This window comes from Microchirus variegatus, assembly GCF_963457635.1.
Source record: "Microchirus variegatus genome assembly, chromosome: 7".
In the NCBI taxonomy this organism is placed as follows: domain Eukaryota; kingdom Metazoa; phylum Chordata; class Actinopteri; order Pleuronectiformes; family Soleidae; genus Microchirus; species Microchirus variegatus.
Window position 1 is genome coordinate 8,880,846 of NC_139808.1, and position 19,901 is coordinate 8,900,746.

The window sequence follows — 19,901 nt, forward strand, 5'->3', positions numbered from 1 at the left end:
CTTTCTTATTTTTCAGACTGGAGGACCTGGATAGAGATCAGTGGAAAAAAAATTCAAATTATTATTATTATTATTATTATAATTATTATTAGTAATCCTGGAGAGGAGGACATTTTTTTTTTCTTGTAAACTGAGCGACGAATAGATTTGTTTTTGTGTGGAAGAAAGAGGCTGAGCTGCGGCGTGTGGAGGGTTAACTTTCAGTATCCTCAGTCTAAAAGGGGGTTTGGGGGGCTATGAGCTAAAGATGCCGGGGTCGCTGAGTAATGAAGACGAGGGACAGGACGACATGGATTTTGAAGACGACATGCCAGGTGAGGGGAAGAGAGAGAGGGGGGGCAGGGAAGGCGGGGTGTCCTTCACATTATTTCTGCGCCGCTACGCCTTGAATGCGGGGAAAAGGGCTTGTCCTGCGTTCCTCAGAGCAGAGAGGAGCAGGAGGAGAAAGGAGAGGAGGGGTGCAGTAAGCACAAGAGTCATGCGATTATTTTCTGCACGACCCAGTGTCCTAAAGGTGGGCACAGGTTATTTGATGATCGTGACTGTCCTCACGTGCCTGCCTTTGGGTGCAGGATGATGATGAAGAAGAAGAAGAAGAAGCCACTGCATGGCTTCTGTATGTGGGCTGTTTTTATGTCTCTCCCTGGCTTGCATGTGCGTGTACAAGTGAATGCTTTTACCTCAAGTTCAAAAAAACCCCCACACAACTCTAGGGTCAAGCAGATGTTTAAAAAAGAACAAAAAAAACAGGAGCTGTAGCTGTGAGCTGCTGATGATGATGATGATCCTTCTCTATAATAACTGCACACACGCTTTAATGGGTGGCAATTGTGGTGTCATGACAATTGTGTGTTTTTCCTTGTGATCACCATGAGGAACTTTATCCCCCCCTCCAGCAGCAGCAGCAGCAGCAGCAGCAGCAGCAGCACTTCATGGCCGCAGAGGTGTGAAAGCCACGTGCCCGGACCACTGTAAACAGTACTTCTACCAAACACTTAGCACTTCTGTCTCGGTGGTTGTGATTATTGTTGCTGGTGGGTCACTGACATCAATTTAGTCTCTAACCCACAGTCTTGAGAGGAAGCTCGCTGAGTTCACATGGTGGTTTCATACCAAACCAAAGATTAAACCATCAGCCAACCATTCTCTCCTTAAAACTCATTATTAAGTACAAGAAGGTGTTTGCCAGATTATGCCCCTTTTGTTTTCTTTGGGAAAATAAGTAAGGCTGTCGGTGCTGTCCTAAAAAAGGTGCCTGAACCTTTGAAACAGGTATGCTCCATTGTATGTGCATTATTTACTGGGATGGATGATGGCTTTTGTTCTTTTAGCAGGATTAGCAGGTCATGACTTCAATGCCGAACATGTGCTTTATGGCCAACTGTGGTGTCTGACTGTCACGTGCCATGAAACGACATCTGTCAGGGTAAAAACAAACCAGAGGATCGGTGTCCTGGTCCAGTGTGTGACAGTATATGGTCCACTGTGACAGTTGTGCCCAGTGCAGCCTATACTATAGTACTGTGACATATTTACATATTTGCATATTTTCCTCCTTGTAGATTGCTCTCTCAGCATCACGTTATTTAGTCTGATGTCAAGGGCAAGATTTAAATGCTTTACCCTCTGTTTCACTTTCACTGTCACAGTGCGAGGAAAGTTTCGTGGGTACAGCAAAAAAAAAAATATTGAGTGAGAGGTGGTTGCATTGCTTTAAAAATGCAGGTGTACCTCTGTTATGTCCAATATATACTGGTTTTCTTTCAGAATGACAAAACACTTTGTAAAATATTGTGATGAGAAAACATTTTTGCTGAATCACATTGCTTTGGTTTTATGCCAATTATGCCTCTTTCGCCGTGAACATTTAAAGCTGATATCACCCAAACAAAATGGGAGTATAGTAACGGTGTAAGACTTATAAAATTGATATGTGACGCTGGCTAAGCGTTTTATGGAAATCAGGTTTATTTGTGACAGAGCATTTCATTGACACCCTTTTGAATTGATAAGGCAGATTGATAGTTGAAAAGTCTTTGTGAAGATGTACAGCAGCAGCAGCAGCAGGGAGAGAAGAAAAAAAAAACGGAAGACAGGATGAGCGATGGAAGGGGGGGAGAAACAGAGAAGCAGCTGAAGCATCATCTATGACTGCCAGCAATAGCCTGAGGGAGAACACAAGCACTGATGCGTGTCCTGGTAACCCAGGGGGGGGTTAAACATGCATGAGGAAGGAAAGGTGTGATTGATTTTGGCAGGTGATTGAAGATTATGTGAGAAGTTGTCTGGGTTTAAAGACACACAACTTTCCATTTGTCACTCTCAATTGTCAGATAAATATATGCCTTGATGTGGGTGTTTTTTTTTTAATGTTAGCTATGAACATGTGAATGGATCTGTGATGGCGGTTCATGTCTTTATCTTAACATTTCATAACAACATAAAAGGACATTGTTATGCCACTGGTATATGAGGCAGTTTTCGGGAACCTTCATCGACAGACAGGCATCAAAGTGACAGGCAAGGTCACGGTTCCAGATCACTTTTTTTCTTCTTCTCTGTGCATGAAAAAAAAAATGCTTCCATGCAATTAAAACTTAACAATACAGAAGAAGCATGTCTCCGGGGAACAGCACAACCCTAAATATTATACCGACACATCATTTATTTGCTGTGGCACATCATAAAGTGTCCTAATTCCCTTTGTTTCCACTCTGGGTTCTGACACAGATTGTCCCATTGTGTTTTCTGTTTTAATTGTTTTGTTCTTCCCTAAATTAAAAGATTATCATGGGCTTTCGTGAGCCTACATATGTTATCCCCAACTGGGACAGCGGCTATTTTTGGATCCTTTACTGTGAAGCTTGACATCCTTTTTTTCTGCTGCGCATGCATGTAGCTAAAGGATCTCTTTTTAATGTGTTTTGCAGATGAGCAGTTTTACATTGTGGCGTGCGCTATGTTCTAGATGTTACGATCGTGTGCATTGTGTATGATAGATATGAATTTAATGATACCATTCGGAGCTTGTTCGTCCATAATCCCCCCTCCAAAAAAAACCCCATTCTATTGCTGTCTTTGTCTGAAGGCATCACATTCATGAGCTATAAGCACTTAAAGCACTTGTCAATAAAGACAGGAAACCCTTGTTTGGCTGTGTTTTGCCTGCTGTGTGGCCAACATTATGTGTGCACATCCATACAGGAGCCAACAAAGAAAAGGCTAATGATGTTTCCAGTAATCTGTAGCCTCTGCACTTGGGAGTCGCTCATGGGTTTCCCCTCTAATGGGTCAATCCTGTGGCCAAGTCCTCGCAGGAGGGTCAGATCTGTGTCTGTGCCATCCACAGTTTAGAGAAGGCCTGTTTCCCAGCGGAGCTTCGGTCTTATTTCTCTAAGAATCCCGTGCCAGACCTGTGTGCCACATGCCTGTGCAACCACCTCCTCCTCCTCCAACACCTGACACGGCTTGGTTCACTCACCAAGCACAGAGATTATGTGTCCCCCAGATAGCCTTCCCTCTGGAGACAGCACAGGCCATTCACTGTAGGCATGGTTAGATTATAGGGCAATCCAGGTTTAAATAGACACTTTTCAGTGAATGGCGTTGCTGTCACACCCTTTTATGAATAAAATCCTTAAGTGACCGAGAGATTCAGTGTTGCCAACAACACTACCAGTTATTTGCTGTGTGAGGCTGTCAGTGTTTTTTTAACAAAACAAGTGCAGTGCCCGTAGGAAGCATGTATTCCTAAAGAGGGAGCTGAAGAAGATTTTTCAGTTATGGTAATGCATGATAAGGAACGTAAAGGCTAACATAATACAAACACTGTGCAACCTCATTAGGCACAACGCAAATTGTGATTAGCAAATCCGATTAGCATTAGCATAGCTAGTAGTTGTGACCGTCAGCCACATCGGTGTTTGTATTATGTTAGCCCTAGGCTAATGCTATTCGTAGCCTCGCTAGCTTACCTTTGGAAACAGGTTCGCCAAGTTAGCCCAGCCTCTTCACTCCCACCTCCACGCTCCAGACAGCGCAGCTACTGCTGATGAGCCGCTGCCTGCCTGGTGTAGCGTGATAAATCAGCGAAAGTGCAGCTTGATAAATCAGCGAAAATTAAAATTCCTCCAAAAAACAACAATCAAGGATGCACACCATCAGGCCATGCTCAAACCATATTCAAAGTCTTAGGGTGATCTGATTAACGGTCAGCGAGATATGCCTGTCGCAGACACACACACGCAACTTGCTTTATAGATAGATGCTATCAGCAACACACTAATATGCTAATGGAAAATGCTTAGATTCAGCACTGTTAGCTTGCCAACATGAGCACAAACACTAAGTAATGTTCTGTACAGTTGTGGGTACAAATGCACTGATATCGATACCAGTATCAGGTATTGGACCCGACGCTGCCCTTGTGTAATCATATCTATATTGGTAAAACTACTCTGATACTGCTGCACCCGACACCACTTTACGTATCGTTTAAGTGAGCTGAGCAGGTGTGTGGCAGTGAGCGGATGTGTCACAATCTCAGCAGTTTGGGAAATACTTAATAAAGATAAGCGATGGCGACAAAAGTAGAGCAGGCTGCAACCTGCGCTCTGCGAGCTCCTTCAACACAACTCATTTGATAAACACCTGAAGAACCGCAGCCATGGATTTGCCACTTAATTTTAAGTATTATTCATTTAAATCTAATCCAAGTCTATCTGTTCTTATATTGCTCACTTACTATTTTGGTGTTGCATCACAAAATAGTTTTTTTTTGTAATGGTATTATTAAGTACGCAGTATCAGCAATTACTCAGTTTTAATTTAATTGCACCCAGTCAGAAAACCGTTGTATGGTTGCATCTCTAGTTTTGGACAATTCAAAGTTTTACCATGTTTATACGAATGCATGTCGTCTTCTGGTTGCACAATGATTCCCTGTTGTTAAGCATCGAGAATCATGATTTGGCAGACGCCAACGCAACTGTTGGACTGTACCAGCTCTCAGTCTAACTGGTGTCCACCCATATGTGCTGTGCTTTATAGCTCTATCCATCTATTTTCCTCTAAATGGGAACATAATTGACTTCACCTGCTATTGAAGAAGATCTGAAAATAGTGATTGAGACCATGAATTTACGTAATTCTTCTTGCAACTGACATAGCCGCCCCCTATGGCTAACTGTGACTTGCTGGGCTTCATTTTTTTTTAAACTTGAAGACTACGCCCATTTTTTAATTTACTTATAACTTTATATTACCTGATTGTAGTGCTGCAAGTAGTGATGTTTTCGAGAGGCTTTGAGGACCCTGGGCAAAAGGGATCCTGTGTCATGACCAAGAAAGCTGGTGTCAGTGTTGTCTGTTTTATTTTGAAATTTCACTCTCCTCTCGTAACTTGCCCCTTCCCCTTGTAATTTCCCCATCAGTCTGATTGTCTTGCCCTGATTCTTCCCACCTGTTCCCCATTACTGTGTGCGTATATAAATGGTCCGCGTCGCCCTTTGTCTGTTGCCAGTTTGTCTTGTCTTGTGTAGCTAAGAACCAGCGTAACCCCCGGCGCCATCGTCTTGTCAAGATTCGTCAGCGTTTGTTCCATGCCTCTGTCTGTCTCATCTGGTTTTGTAATTTTTTTGTTTTTGCTAGTAGTTTTTCCTTCGAAGGAGTGTTTTTGTTTACACTTTCATCATAAAAGATCCCAAGTCGTGCAATTGGGTCCAAGCCCTTGTTCAGTGGTGACATCGGGGACTCTACATCAAACCAACCCAAAGATAGTAGGCCTAGTTAGGAGGTTTCCAACCATTGCAGTCTCCTGTACATGAAAACTTTTAAGGGGCTTTTCACAAAAGTGAATATCTACTAGGACTGGGCAATATATCGATATATAAAAAAAATATATCGATATATTTTTTAAATGGGATATGGAATTAGACCATATCGCATATATCGATATAGTTCCTTACAGAGCTTTGATTTCAAAAAAGGTACTTTCCAACTGTTCACTGAAAGAGCCAGTTTGAATAAAACTACTTGTGACATGCAATATTTGGCTTTGACTGAACATTTCATTTCACAGCTCTCACTTTGCAGAAAAAATATCGGAAAATATATATCGTATATCGATATTCAGCCTAAATATATCGGGATATGACTTTTGGTCCATATCGCCCAACCTTAATATCTACCATGTTAAAAATGCTCCTGACTACAGGAAAGGGGAAGTCATTCCTCAGCAATCCATCATATTGTTCAATTATCTTAATTAGCTGCCACTCAAAACTACAAATCTTGACCTCATGGTGGTGCCAGAGTGGAAGTCAAAGAAACACTACAGTCAGCGTTAAGACGTCTGGGGACCGTGAACATCTGGGATGTTAGAGTTGACGGGTGTCTGAGTGACGTCAGATATCTAGCCTGCTTTTACGTGCACGTTCTCTACAGTCACAAAGTTATTATCGTCACAGTTTACGGCCCCTAATTACATTCATGTAGGTCGAGCATACGTCTCTGTCTCTGGACATCCTCCTGCTCAGTGCACACTTTAATCAGTCTTTAATCTTTGCTGGCTGATATCTCAGAAATACACTCTTATAAAGAGCAACAAATAGGAGAAAAAACCCAGATCTTTTTTGTTTGTTATTTTAGAGTTAATTAGCACTACAAAGGGGAGACATTTAATTTGGTGGACAGTGTGTGTGTGTGATACCTCCTGCTAGCTTTGCTAAATAGCGGATAAACGGTTGGTAAGGTCTGTATGTCTACTACACAGGAATCCCTCCTGCTCGATCTCTCACTCCTGCTACCCAGGGGAGTGGTAGACTGCAGGGCTCGTGTTGGCTGATTGACTCTGATACATGTGCTGCATATTTCATGCCCTCCAGTCTGTGTGTCTGAGCGACACACACACACACACACACCCACACACACACACACACACACACACACACACACACACACACACACACACACACACACACACACACACAGGGAAGAGGCAGGTTGCATCCTGTGTGCGTTCCCTCTTGTGTGTCTCTTTAAATTGATGTATTGTTTGGGACTCTCCCTCTCTCCCTCTCTCCCTCTCTCCCTCTCTCCCTCTCTCCCTCTCTCCCTCTCCCTCTCGCTCACTTACTCCTCTGTGACCCACTATGGCATCAGTAAAGTCTGCTGTGCTCAGCAGTCAGCAGCACGTTTGTACACAGCAGCTCCGAGACAGTACAGCTGACAACCAGCAGCAGGTCGTGTTAGTCCCAGCAAGCATTAAAGGCGCTAGATATGCTCAGTATACCTCAGTGGTTCTCCGGGGAGTTCCCATTTAGCGGCAGGGCCAGCACTTTGTCATTTGATGGGTAAAGTTGATCCACACTCAATGATGCATGGTTATGGGGTTGATTTTGAATTCATTATGATTGCCGCTTTTGGCAACGATTCATCCCTTTTAGTTTCAGAACAGACCGACCTTACTCTTTGCTTCTAGCCTGGCAAACAATAATACATTTATTGATTGAGTAATTTTAAAAATGAATAATAGAATGAATAATAAATGAATCAATAAAAGTTCCAACCGCAATTTTCCAAATCTTTAATGAAGGTCTCAGTTGTCAAATAGCTGAAAAACATTTGTTAATTCTCATTTCCACTTCTTAATTTTTTTATATCTATATATATATAGATATATGTATATATGTATATATATGTGTGTGTGTATATATATAAATATATATACATATGTGTGTATATATATATATATAGAATTATGTATATATATGTGTATATATGTATATGTATATGCATATATATATGTGTGTATATATATAAAGATGTTAAAAGAATAAATAAAACCTTTTAAAAATGTAATATATAAAAATTTAATTCAAAAATGAACATATATATATATATATATACTGTCTATATACATGTATTGAATTGAATAAAATAATGAAATTAAAAACAAAACAATGAAATTATTTAAAACAAAACAATTGAATTATCCTCTTATTTTTTTTTTTTTTGAATTGATTTAGTTGTTTCTCGCCAATTGACAAATCAGCACAATAGTACAACCCAAAGTGCATATATCGAATCAAATTCAATCTTATTCCAAATGAATGTGGCTCTTAAATTAAAGTGTCGGGACAAAAACATCAAATACATCATCACCTTAAGTCCCCCCCGCCCCCCGCCCCCCATCTGCACTGTATCTGCATCCTGTTCCTGGGCAGTTATATGGTTTTTGTCTTTTCTGTGTGCAGATGAGGATGATGAAGGCGAGCGCAACACCATCCCCCTCACCCCCCTCGACAGCTTCTTCTCTGACGATGACTCGCTCAAACAACAGAAGAAGAAGAAGCCCAAAAAGATAAAAGAGGGAAAAATACCCAAAGTTAAGAAGAGGAAAAAGGAGGTAAGGTGTAATTCTCGCTCGGCACCATCTGTCATGACCTTGGACACAGCAGCTTGGCAGGCATTTTGGCTCAAGCTGCACTCTGTATTCTCTATTTCTCACCCCATCGCTCTTTTGATGTGTCTGCAATTGGATCAGAGGTGTATTTTGGCCGTCGGTCTGCCCGCTGTAATCTAAATGAGAGGCAGTGGACTGTCTCAGGTTGGCAGCGTCGATTGCCGCTCCTGCCAGTGTAAGCTGTGAGCACCAAGTGTCACTTTAGAGTGTAGATTTGTGCCTGTTGTGCTTATGGCAGGAACTGTAAGGCAGAAGCAGAGTGTGTTTCAGATGAGCCGTGGGAGTCAGATCAGTGGCAGAGTGGTTTTTAAGTTAACGACTGACTTTCTCCAGCGTTTGGTCACGTCAGGTCAGCATCTCTTCTCCCAAGAGACCATGGCCTCATGTTTTTGAGGAAGTTTGTGCTTTTTCTCTGTCCCAAAGACCCCACAAATGAAGCCTATGTGTTGTAATTGTCCACTGGTGAAGGAGAGACGACAAGTATATTATATGCTAAGTAAATTGCTAAAATGTATATAATACATGTAAATGTCAAATGTCAAGGACACTCTTAATTAAATTGATTAGATTTTGGTTGCCAGAGGGACTAGTGTGTGCTTGCTATGGTCTGAGGGCTGGGTCAAAATAAATGTCATTAATGTCAATTACCTGAAATCTTTCTGTCATCTGAGTCATTAGTGTTAAATAATCGATTTCCTTTTAGCTCTGTTTTGGTCTCCACCAACTTCTGAGGAAACACTTGGTTCATTAGCTCCTAAATTCTCATCGGAATTTGCTTTAAAGTAAAGTATAATGATGCAATATCATATCAACTATATTATATATTGTCATTTGATCTGTTTTTAAAACTGTTATAGTAGACACAGGTGCTTACAGGACAGATGAACTCAGGCACTCTGCATCTCTGAAACTTGAAACATACATGTTGTCATGTACTGTATTATTGTGATTATTGGCTATTTTCCCTTTTCATTGTGTTGCTTTGTAGTGTCGGCAGTTGTTGCCAAAGCTGGAATAGTGATCTTTGCCCAGAAGGTGCTGTGCACGTACAGCTGCCTATTAGAAACAGCCCATATGAGCGTCCTCTCTCTCTCAACTGTTTTGCAATTGGTCAAAATCTCCTGTCAAGGACTAAATTTCCCCGCAGGCTGTAAACAGAACCAAAAGGAGGTGCAGATATCCTCAGATCACTTGATTTACATTATGTTGAAAGGGAATTAATAATCAGTAATGCCAAGAATATGTTGTCAACCTGTTTTTAGGAAAATCTCACAGAAAAATGAACTCTTGCTTCCACGATCTACCGTAACTCCAGAAAGTTTTGCCACACTCAGAGGCTTTTTTTTTTTTATTCAGTGATTACAGGATTTCACAGATTCCCACTGCATATCACACCTGTGCTAGTGGTCACACACTAACAGTGTCAGTGACACAGCCGGGATGTTCCACTCTGCTGGCGCCGAGATGCCAGCAGTGAAGATCTTGGCTGGCCACGCTGCTGCCATGCAGCCCTTTGGCTGCTTGTGGTAAACACTGAGCTCAGGGTCTCACTGGGCTCATGAGGAGGAAGAGGAGGAGGAGGAGGAGGAGGAGGGGGACTCCCTCTGACACTCTCCTCTGTCTCTCACACTCTGCTCTGTATTCTCCTCTTTCTTCCCTCTTGTCTCACACGCCTCACCTCACTTCACCTTGGTCGTGATACTGCTGCTTATGTCACTTTCTTCCTTCCTTCCTTCCTTCCTTCCTTCCTTCCTTCCTTCCTTCCTTCCTTCCTTCCTTCCTCCCTCCACCTCCCACTGAGGAAACGCTGCTGCTGTAATTTACTTCCAATCACTCCCCAAAGGTTGGTGTCAGTTTGAGGCCAAACGGCAATTGAGGCCAGACACCGTCAGCGGCGCTAACCGGTCTCAGGTCAGAGCCACTGGTGGGCAGAATGGTTTCCAGGGAGAGATGCTCACATCGTCCTTCTGTCAACTGCAGCGACGCAAAGGAACTGTATTGAAATGAGATGAGATGGTGTTCTGCCTCCTGTTGACATAAAAATCTCCTACGTCAAGGGAGTAGCTTCAACAATTACCACTGTCTTGTTTTTAATAAGTTCAGCGTCCTCTCCTGGATTGTGAGTCAACAGTGAGCTGTCGATGAATTTTGCGGAACAGAAGCCGTTGTTTTTTTTTGTTTTTTTTTTCTCATTGAATGATTTTTATTGAATATCCAATTAGCTTTTTCAGATTCTCTCTTAGGCACAGTCATTATTGGAAACGCGGCTAATTAGATTACGCTATCAACGTCTATCTGATCTCGTCCCTTTTTTCTGTTGTTGTTGCAGCCATTGTCCACTTTGGTCTTATGACGTGTGCACGACACTGAAGTCGTGAGGTTGTTGCACGATTCCACCTTTCCTTTTGCAGTTGCTTCACAACGGCGGCTATGCTTCTATGCTTCTCCCTCCTCCTCCTCCACCTCCACACCCATCCCCCATCCATAGTCTTTAATTCTCTCTCTCTCTCTCTCTCTCTCTACTCTCTCTTTCTCCTTCTTCTTATGCACAAGATTTGTCTAGACAGTGCTGGAGCACCAGCTCTGCAACCACAGACCTCTGCATAACAAGATCATTATGCAAACATGTCTGATTGGATGGTGTCGTTCCATTGGCTGTCTATAGTGTATATATACAGTATGTATGTGTGTGCGTGTTATTGGGGGTTATGAGAAGTGGAAAGAGAAAACGAAGGCATGTGTATGTGGGGGGGTTGAGGTGGTGGTGGTGGGATGGAGCTATGGGAAACACAGAAAACTCAGAGAGAGAGAGAGAGAGAGAGAGCCAGAGCCAGACACTGCTCAAATTTGGTCGCCATGGCAACACAGCCAGGCTGCTAGTACGGTTGGCGGGCACTGCGGCAACGTGAGCCTTTCCACTGCGCTACAGAGTAAAACGCCTGCAAGTCTCTCTGTGAATCCACACAGCCGTGCAACAGGCAAACAAGCGGAGCACAAAGCTGCCGTGCACTAATTCTCTCCTTATAGCATGTGCAGAAGTGTATATATATATATATATATATATACATGTATATATATATATATATATATAGACACATACACTGTATGACGTGCATACATTATATATAGGTACGTGTTGAAACAAACACACATAAATAGACACAAAAGAAAATGCATCTGGAGATAGACAAACATGCACTATACAATTTAACATGTACACACATCTTTTGTTCACACACACACACTTTCATGAGCACACACCAGTGAATGTGTTCATATGCGACACCTCCTTGTTATTAAATCCATACAGAGAAAGATGCAGTTCAGTGTGTACATCACCTGACTGGCTCCGCCCACCGAGGCGCTATTGTGCCTCTTTGCTTCGTTCGCTCGCGTTGAACGTGCGTTTGGATTCTCATCAACTCGACCCCCATAACTGCAGACATCGTTTAATATTTCATATGTTTCATCACGGGCTGAGGATTTTAAATATGAGGTGGTGTAATTTAATTTATGCAAATGCCTTCACGTAGGAGAGTTTATACTGTACTGACTGCATGCTTCTTCTTTTTTTTTGCATGGGAAGCCTGCGTGGGAGCTGTAATCCCTAACACTGGCAAAAGTAATGCCATGCTTATTCGCCCCAATGACTTTTGTATTCTAATCATTCTTCCATTTTTTTTTTTTACCAGTAGATAAGAGAGAAATTGTGTCTCAGAATATAGCAGCTTACTGCGGACAGATTTCCTTTGTGTCACCAGTGGATTCACATATTTAGCTTTGATGCTTCCTCCAGTCAGTCACAGTCATGTCCGCAGGTACTGTAGATAGTTGAAGATTCAAAAGGATTAAAACTTCCAGTTTTATATTTACAATAATAGCTGTTTGGCAATCTTGACAACATCAAAGTAAGACTTTTAGGGCAAACATTTTTCATACACTATATAGGCTTCATTCCCTGCTTATCATGTGTCTATATCTTCTGCAAATGGCCCAGGGCGGAATTCAGCCAAAAGTTGACAGCGACCTGGAGGAGACCTCGGAGGTGGAGGAGGAACGGGAGCGGGAACAGGAACGTCCAGAAATCGGCTCGGAGAGCGAGAGCAGTATGTACGGCCCCACCAAGAAGAAGAAGAAGAAACCAAAAGAGAAGAAAGAAAAGAAGCCCAGGAAAAAGAAGAGAGACGAGGAAGAAGAAGACGACGATGACGACGATGGGAGCATGAAAGTAGGTCTAGGACGGTATATGTAGATACAGTAAATCAAAATTTAAGAAATGATACCAATTATCCCATGATATAACAATGCACAGATGTATATATATATATATTAAACACTGAATGTGTGTTGCTTCCTCTCATTTCTGTAGGAGCCCAAATCATCCAGCCAGTTGATGCAGGAGTGGGGCCTTGAAGACGTCCAGTACGGCTTCACAGAGGACGACTATAAAACCATCACCAACTACAAGGCTTTCAGCCAGTTCCTCAGGCAAGCGTCTAATTTTGTGTGTGTCCCGGGTCTCCTCCTGTGTCAAAATGCTTTTTGTTCTTGTTTGTGTTCTTCGAAAAGATTTGTCGAAAGTCCCTCGCTGAGAGACTTCCAAAACAAAAACTCCACCGCGGCGTTTCTGCGACGAGCAAACAGCGCCTGAGCTAGTGAGCTCTGCTGTTGGTACAAAGAGTCTGCCTCACCTGGGGCTGTCTGGCTCAGCTAAGCCTCTGCTCCGACAAAGTGGAGCATGAGCTCCTGCGGTGCCCCCTGTGAGCAGTCAGCTGCTCGCTGGATGCCTGTGACAGCCTGGAGGCTCTGGGACTCGGCGCTCTGACCCACTATCTTTCACAGGCCAGCGTGCCAAACCTCAAGCTGCTGCCTGACAAATTGCAAACATGATATACACACAGCAAAGCAGAGAGAGCAAATCTTAAGGGGCAGTGAGGGTGTCAGCGAATTGAGAACCCAGCTTCCCCCCAGTGCTGAGGGAAGGAGAAATTACAACAACAGGAACGAACGGTGACATAATAAAAATAATAAAGCTGCTGTTTTCTCTTCCCCCTACTCCCCCCCCCCTTCTTTCACTCAGGCCTCTCATTGCCAAGAAGAACCCGAAGATTCCCATGTCAAAGATGATGACAGTGTTAGGGGCCAAATGGCGAGAGTTCAGCGCCAACAACCCGTTCAAAGGCGCGTCTGCCACCGCTGTGGCCGCCGCCGTGGCTGCCGCCGTGGAAACGGTTACCGTGGCGCAGCCAACATCTGTCTGCAGCAGCCAGCTGAGCGCTCAGCTGGGGCCAATCAAAAAAGCCAAAACCAAAGAAGGAAAGGGTAAGGCACAGTGAACTGTGGCAGGGTTACACCTGGATATTCCCTCTGCAATAATAGCAAGAATACCAATGTGTTTATTTGTCTGTGTGTTTCCGTGACAGGACCAGGAGTGAGGAAGAGAAGCAAGTCTGCGAAAGAGTTGAAAAAGAAGGCGAAGCCGAAGAAGACTAAATCAAAGTTGGGTCAAAGTGGGAAGAAGAAAAAAGCATCCTCGGTTCGCCCTATTATTTTTTTGCATTCTCAGCTCTTCGGCTGGTTTTAGACGACATCAAAGCGACCGCACTGTTGATCGTGCGCACAGTGAAATCTGGTTTATTTTAATTCTCTCTGTAGCTCTGAGCTGTTTGTGTGTGTGCTTCTTTGTAGAGTGAGGAAGACTTCCTGGAGGAGTCAGACTTTGATGACATCAGCATCCACAGTGCCTCCGTGTTTTCTGATACTTTGGGGGCCACCACCAAGAAAAAGGCGCGGCGTGGGCGGAAAAAAAGGAAAAGTATGTTTACTGTCTCCTCTGGCTCTTGTTTTTCTCCCAACAAAATCTCTCTCAGACTCAGACTGTTTGATTATGGGTAACAATAAAATGATCTTTTATTTACCCTGGAAATATGTCCTGAATACCGTTTCGCAACAGTCTCAAGGAGTGTGACAAAATGAATAAATTAAAGTCTTACACAGCTACAGATCTGTTCATACAGGAATTTTCAGTTTACCTTTTCCTTTGCCTTTCCAGAGGAAGACGGCGATGGCTACGAGACAGATCACCAGGACTACTGTGAGGTTTGCCAACAGGGTGGAGAGATCATCCTGTGTGACACCTGTCCCAGAGCGTACCACTTGGTCTGTCTGGATCCTGAGCTGGAGAAGGCTCCCGAGGGAAAATGGAGCTGCCCACACTGTGTGAGTTCATTAGCTTTAGATATACGGTGTAACTCAAAAGCAAACACGTGCCGCTAGATTCTTGCAGGATTTGACTTTCGCTGCGAATGAACTGTGCTCGCTGCTTCCTCTCAGGAGAAAGAGGGAATTCAGTGGGAGGCAAAGGACGAGGAGGAGGAGGAGGAGGAGGCTGCAGGTGAGGAGGAGGATGACCACATGGAGTTTTGCAGAGTGTGCAAAGATGGAGGAGAGCTGCTGTGCTGTGACACCTGTCCTTCGTCTTACCACATCCACTGCCTCAATCCGCCGCTGCCGGAGATACCCAATGGAGAGTGGCTGTGCCCTCGATGCATGGTGAGTTGAGGCTGAATATAGATCTCCGTGTTTACGGTGGACAAAAGATAGAAAAAAGTGTTGAGCAGATTTATCTTGTTAACTTTATCTGCTCTTGAACAGTTTTTACAGCAACAGCAACATACACTCTTAGAAATAACAGTTTGAAAACGGTCCTTCTACAAGGGCTGAGGTTCTACCTGGAGCCATTTGCTTCTGAAAAAAACCCTTTCCCGAAGACTTGCTGATACCTGCAGATACCCTGTCCACGGTCCAGTTTGTTGAAATGTTGAAGATAAATCGATTGGTTTGCAGTCGACTTGCATCCAATTGGCATCTGCTGTACACTGTGTTGTACTTTATATTGTGTGTGAAATTGCTGTGGCACTGTAAGTCATTGTCCGAGACTTAATATATAATTATGAGATTGTTTGTTAGGGGAATGGAAAATAATGTCAACTTAAGTATTTTTAAACTATCTCACTGAACTGCGCTGCATGATAACATAAACATGTTTTTTTTTGTTTTTTGTTAGTGCCCTCCTCTGAAAGGCAAAGTACAGAAGATTCTGCACTGGACGTGGGGAGAACCGCCGCTACCAGCTGAACTGCCTGCAGGTCCTGACGGCGAGCCAAATGATCCACTGACCAAGCCTCCGCTCAAAGGCCGGCCAGAGAGGGAGTTCTTTGTGAAGTGGGCCGGCCTCTCGTACTGGCACTGCTCCTGGGTCAGCGAGCTGCAGGTGAGATAAGACGATGATCTCAACACATCGGCTGTCTTTGGGCCACTGGAAACCATGTTTGCAGTTTTGTCACTGAAACATAATTCTATAGGCATCTTGTTGTCCATATTTACAGCCTCCTAAATTATCTTAAAAAAAAAAAAATTACCTTATCTAAATCTCGATGATATGAAAAGGTGGTGCTGAATGAAATCAAGCAGAATTGACCAATACTGTGCTTTGTCTGCGGCCGTGCAGTTGGAGCTCTATCACACGGTCATGTACCGGAACTACCAGCGGAAGAACGACATGGACGAGCCGCCTCCTTTCGACTACGGCTCGGGAGAGGAGGAGCTCAACAACGAAAAGAGGAAGAGCAAAGACCCGCAGTACGCTGTGATGGAGGAGCGCTTCTACCGCTACGGCATCAAACCGGAGTGGATGGTGATCCACAGGGTGCTCAACCACAGGTGGCTGCTCGCAGTTTCTCACATCCATATGTGTGTGATGTGAAGCTGCTGCTCAGTGTGGTTTATTCTCTCTGCCATTTTGCCTTTATAGAGGGAGATGACTCTACAAAGTATGTGGAAATGTGCGAAATAAGTGGTGTTTAAAGTCTGCATAGTGATAGAAATAACAGATTTCCATATGTGTCAGGCCTTGTCACTCATATGTTACTTGGTAAAGCTGCTCAGCCCCGACGCTTAGACTATCGTGTGTTATTTTGTGTCTCTTTAGTCTTATTATACTTGTTTCTGCACATTTCTTGTTCTCTGTAGTTTCGATAAGGACGGTGATGTTCATTACCTGATCAAGTGGAGAGACCTGCCCTATGACCAGTGCACCTGGGAGGTGGATGACTTTGACGTTCCAGAATACAACAGTCATAAGGCCAATTACTGGGACCACAGGTTTGTTAGCAGTGTTTCTAAAATTGGCGTAGCATCTTACCATAGCTGATGGCAAGATATATAGTCGAGTTTAGATGTAGAGTAGGTGTCACGTGTACAGAAACAAGCTCAGCAAATCACAAACAAAAACTCAGAGCCACAGAGTAAGGATCCCTGTATATATGTGGTACACAACCACAAACAGAGGCATATGATGTTCCTCTGCCTTACCCTCCACCCTCTGTGATGATGAACCCTGTTGCATTTTTTCTTTTTCCAGGGAGCAAATTCTTGGTGAGGACCAGCGCCCCCTGGTGGCCGGGAAAGTACAGAAACTCAAAGAAGACCATCCAAAAAGGGAGGTCCCTCCTGATGCTCCCATCATAGATGTAAGCTGAGCATATTTATTTAGCCTAATTGGCTAAATTGGAAAGACCTAAAGGCTCTTGGTTGATTCTTGCACCAGTCTCTTATTGTAAACACTACAAAGTGTCTCCAGCCTATGTAAAGACTCTACAAATCATGACTTTACTATTGTACCGTCAGCCAACCATCAAGTTTGAGCACCAGCCGTGGTATATCAACGCCACAGGAGGAACGCTGCACCCGTACCAGCTGGAGGGTCTGAACTGGCTGCGGTTCTCCTGGGCTCAGGGCACAGACACCATCCTGGCTGATGAGATGGGCCTGGGAAAGACAGTGCAAACAATAGTGTTTCTCTACTCACTGTATAAAGAGGTGAGGGTGGAAGAATAATCCTTCTTTATTATGACCCCCATCCCTGCAGCTAATGGGCTAGTGTGGACTTAGATGTCAGACTACATAGCGTCTTAGTTGGTGTCTCTCTCTCTCTCTCTCTCTCTCAGGGTCACTCTAAGGGGCCGTTCTTGGTCAGCGCACCCCTCTCCACGATCATCAATTGGGAACGGGAATTTGAGATGTGGGCTCCGGATTTCTATGTGCTGACGTACACTGGAGACAAAGACAGCAGGGCAATCATCAGGGAGAATGAGTTCACTTTTGAGGACAGCGCAGTGAAAACCGGACGCAAGGTGTTTCGCATGAAGGTATGCCACACACGCACCACGTCACCGAGATTTAATTCTGTGGGGCTTAGTTTTAGGAACACTTCTATGGTGTCATCTTTTTCTTCTTCTTCCCCTTGCAGAAAGACACGCCAATCAAGTTCCACGTGCTGCTGACTTCTTATGAGCTGATTACTATAGATCAAGCCATTCTGGGCTCCGTCACCTGGGCCTGCCTGGTGGTAGACGAGGCTCACAGACTGAAGAACAACCAATCAAAGGTAAAACAAGAATCTAATCAGATATAAGAAAGTAAGACAAATTGATAATCTAAAAAATATATATGATAATGAACTTGTGGAACACTTCGAAACACTTTTTTACGCCTCTTCCAAGAGGCTTCTTAACATTACAAGCCTCATTGTGACTTGTTTTTTTTAATCAAAAATTGTGCCCTGTGTAGTTTTTCAGAATTCTCAATGGGTATAAAATCTACTACAAGCTGCTGCTGACCGGGACTCCTCTTCAGAACAACCTGGAAGAGCTTTTCCACCTGCTCAACTTCCTCACTCCAGATCGATTTAAGTAAGCCCTTTATCTTCCCACTTTATTTCATTCACTTCTTTTGAATTTTTGTCTTAGGAAGACAAATCATTTCTTGTTTTAGTGCAATATTTCACTGATATTTACAATAAAATTATTGTAGGAAGCAAAAGATTTATTTACTTTGGCTGAATTTAATGTGACTTCTTGTGTCCAGTAACCTGGAAGGATTCCTGGAGGAGTTTGCTGATATCTCTAAAGAGGACCAGATCAAGAAACTCCATGACCTGCTTGGGCCGCACATGCTCCGGAGGCTGAAAGCTGACGTCTTCAAGAACATGCCTGCAAAGACAGAGTTGATCGTGCGGGTGGAGCTCAGCCCCATGCAGAAGTAAAGCCCAACATGATAGAAACATGAAAAGGGATAATAGTTGCATTGGCATTTGACGTTTGACAAAAGCCTCACCTAATAACCTCTTTCTATAATAATAATCTCTTTGTCTTTTGATCCATGTGCTGCTTTATCTCACTATTTGGCAGACAGTATCATTTTGTTAACACCCTACTTCATAGAGAAAAATCAAGGATGTAACACAGTAGTTGCTGATCCACTGCTGCAACATTTTCCAAAGTGACACAAACGTACCACATTAATTAAAAAAATCGCTCTAGGTTGCACTAACCTCCCTCAAAGCACATGTTTTTTTAATGGAAGCTAAATTGATTTTGTGCTTCATTCCTCATCACACGCTCCTGACTCTGTCTGGTCTCTATCCTCTGACCTTCAGGAAATATTACAAGTTTATTTTGACGCGGAACTTCGAGGCCCTGAACTCCAAAGGCGGAGGAAACCAAGTGTCTCTGCTCAACATTATGATGGACCTGAAAAAGTGCTGCAACCATCCCTACCTGTTCCCTGTGGCTGCTGGGGTGAGGCAGCATTTCTGAGCATGTAGTTATATGATATATCAAATATTGCATTTGTCCAGTTAATGTCTGGAATTGATTTTTTTTCTCTTGCCTTTGCAGGAAGCTCCTGTTTTACCCAACGGTTCATATGATGGCAACTCATTGGTGAAGTCCTCAGGAAAACTGACACTGCTTCAGAAAATGCTGAAGAAACTCAAAGACGAAGGACACAGAGTTCTCATTTTCTCTCAGGTAAAAAAAGTCGGTAACACTTTAGATTAGGGAACACATATTCACCATTAACTAGGTGCTTACTAACATAAGTAGCATACTAGCCCTTTATTAGTAATCATTAAGCACGTATTATTACCTTATTTTACCTCTGTTACGACATTAATTCAGATTTTTCTTACAAGGCGTTAATGTGTGCTTAATATTTACTAATAAAGGGCTAGTGTATGCTAATTATAATATAACATAGTATGTTAAGCACCTAGGGCTAGCATGCTTCTTATGTATCATAACACGCTAGCCCTTTATTAGTAATCATTAAGCACGTATTAACACCTTACTTTACATAACCTTATTCTACCTCTATTAGGGTTAGGGTTACATTAATTCAGATTTTTCTTACAGAAGGCGTTAATATGTGCTTAATATTTACTAATAAAGGGCTAGTATGCTACTTATAATATAACATAATGTTAGTAAGCACCTAGGGCTAGCATGCTAGTTATGTATTGTATAAGTAACATGCTAGCCCTTTATTAGTAATCATTAAACACGTATTAACACCTTATTCTACATAACCTTAATTA

The 19,901-nt window shown here is 43.1% G+C and overlaps 1 protein-coding gene across 1 annotated transcript in view; it reads left to right on the forward strand.

The window, feature by feature from the left end:
* The window catches only part of chd5 (chromodomain helicase DNA binding protein 5), a gene marked incomplete at both ends in the record, with an annotated part of 33,082 nt that overhangs the window by 65 nt on the left and 13,116 nt on the right, over window positions 1-19,901 (forward strand). Inside the window, 20 exons of the mRNA XM_083893037.1 lie at window positions 214-314; window positions 8,256-8,407; window positions 12,462-12,692; window positions 12,834-12,952; window positions 13,545-13,786; window positions 13,888-14,000; window positions 14,153-14,279; window positions 14,517-14,683; window positions 14,798-15,016; window positions 15,531-15,737; window positions 15,975-16,186; window positions 16,496-16,627; window positions 16,887-16,995; window positions 17,153-17,344; window positions 17,473-17,673; window positions 17,775-17,912; window positions 18,095-18,216; window positions 18,392-18,565; window positions 18,963-19,104; window positions 19,204-19,335. Coding sequence (XP_083749163.1) covers window positions 214-314; window positions 8,256-8,407; window positions 12,462-12,692; window positions 12,834-12,952; window positions 13,545-13,786; window positions 13,888-14,000; window positions 14,153-14,279; window positions 14,517-14,683; window positions 14,798-15,016; window positions 15,531-15,737; window positions 15,975-16,186; window positions 16,496-16,627; window positions 16,887-16,995; window positions 17,153-17,344; window positions 17,473-17,673; window positions 17,775-17,912; window positions 18,095-18,216; window positions 18,392-18,565; window positions 18,963-19,104; window positions 19,204-19,335 — 3,232 coding nt within the window. The remainder of the gene's footprint in view (window positions 1-213; window positions 315-8,255; window positions 8,408-12,461; window positions 12,693-12,833; window positions 12,953-13,544; window positions 13,787-13,887; window positions 14,001-14,152; window positions 14,280-14,516; window positions 14,684-14,797; window positions 15,017-15,530; window positions 15,738-15,974; window positions 16,187-16,495; window positions 16,628-16,886; window positions 16,996-17,152; window positions 17,345-17,472; window positions 17,674-17,774; window positions 17,913-18,094; window positions 18,217-18,391; window positions 18,566-18,962; window positions 19,105-19,203; window positions 19,336-19,901) is intronic.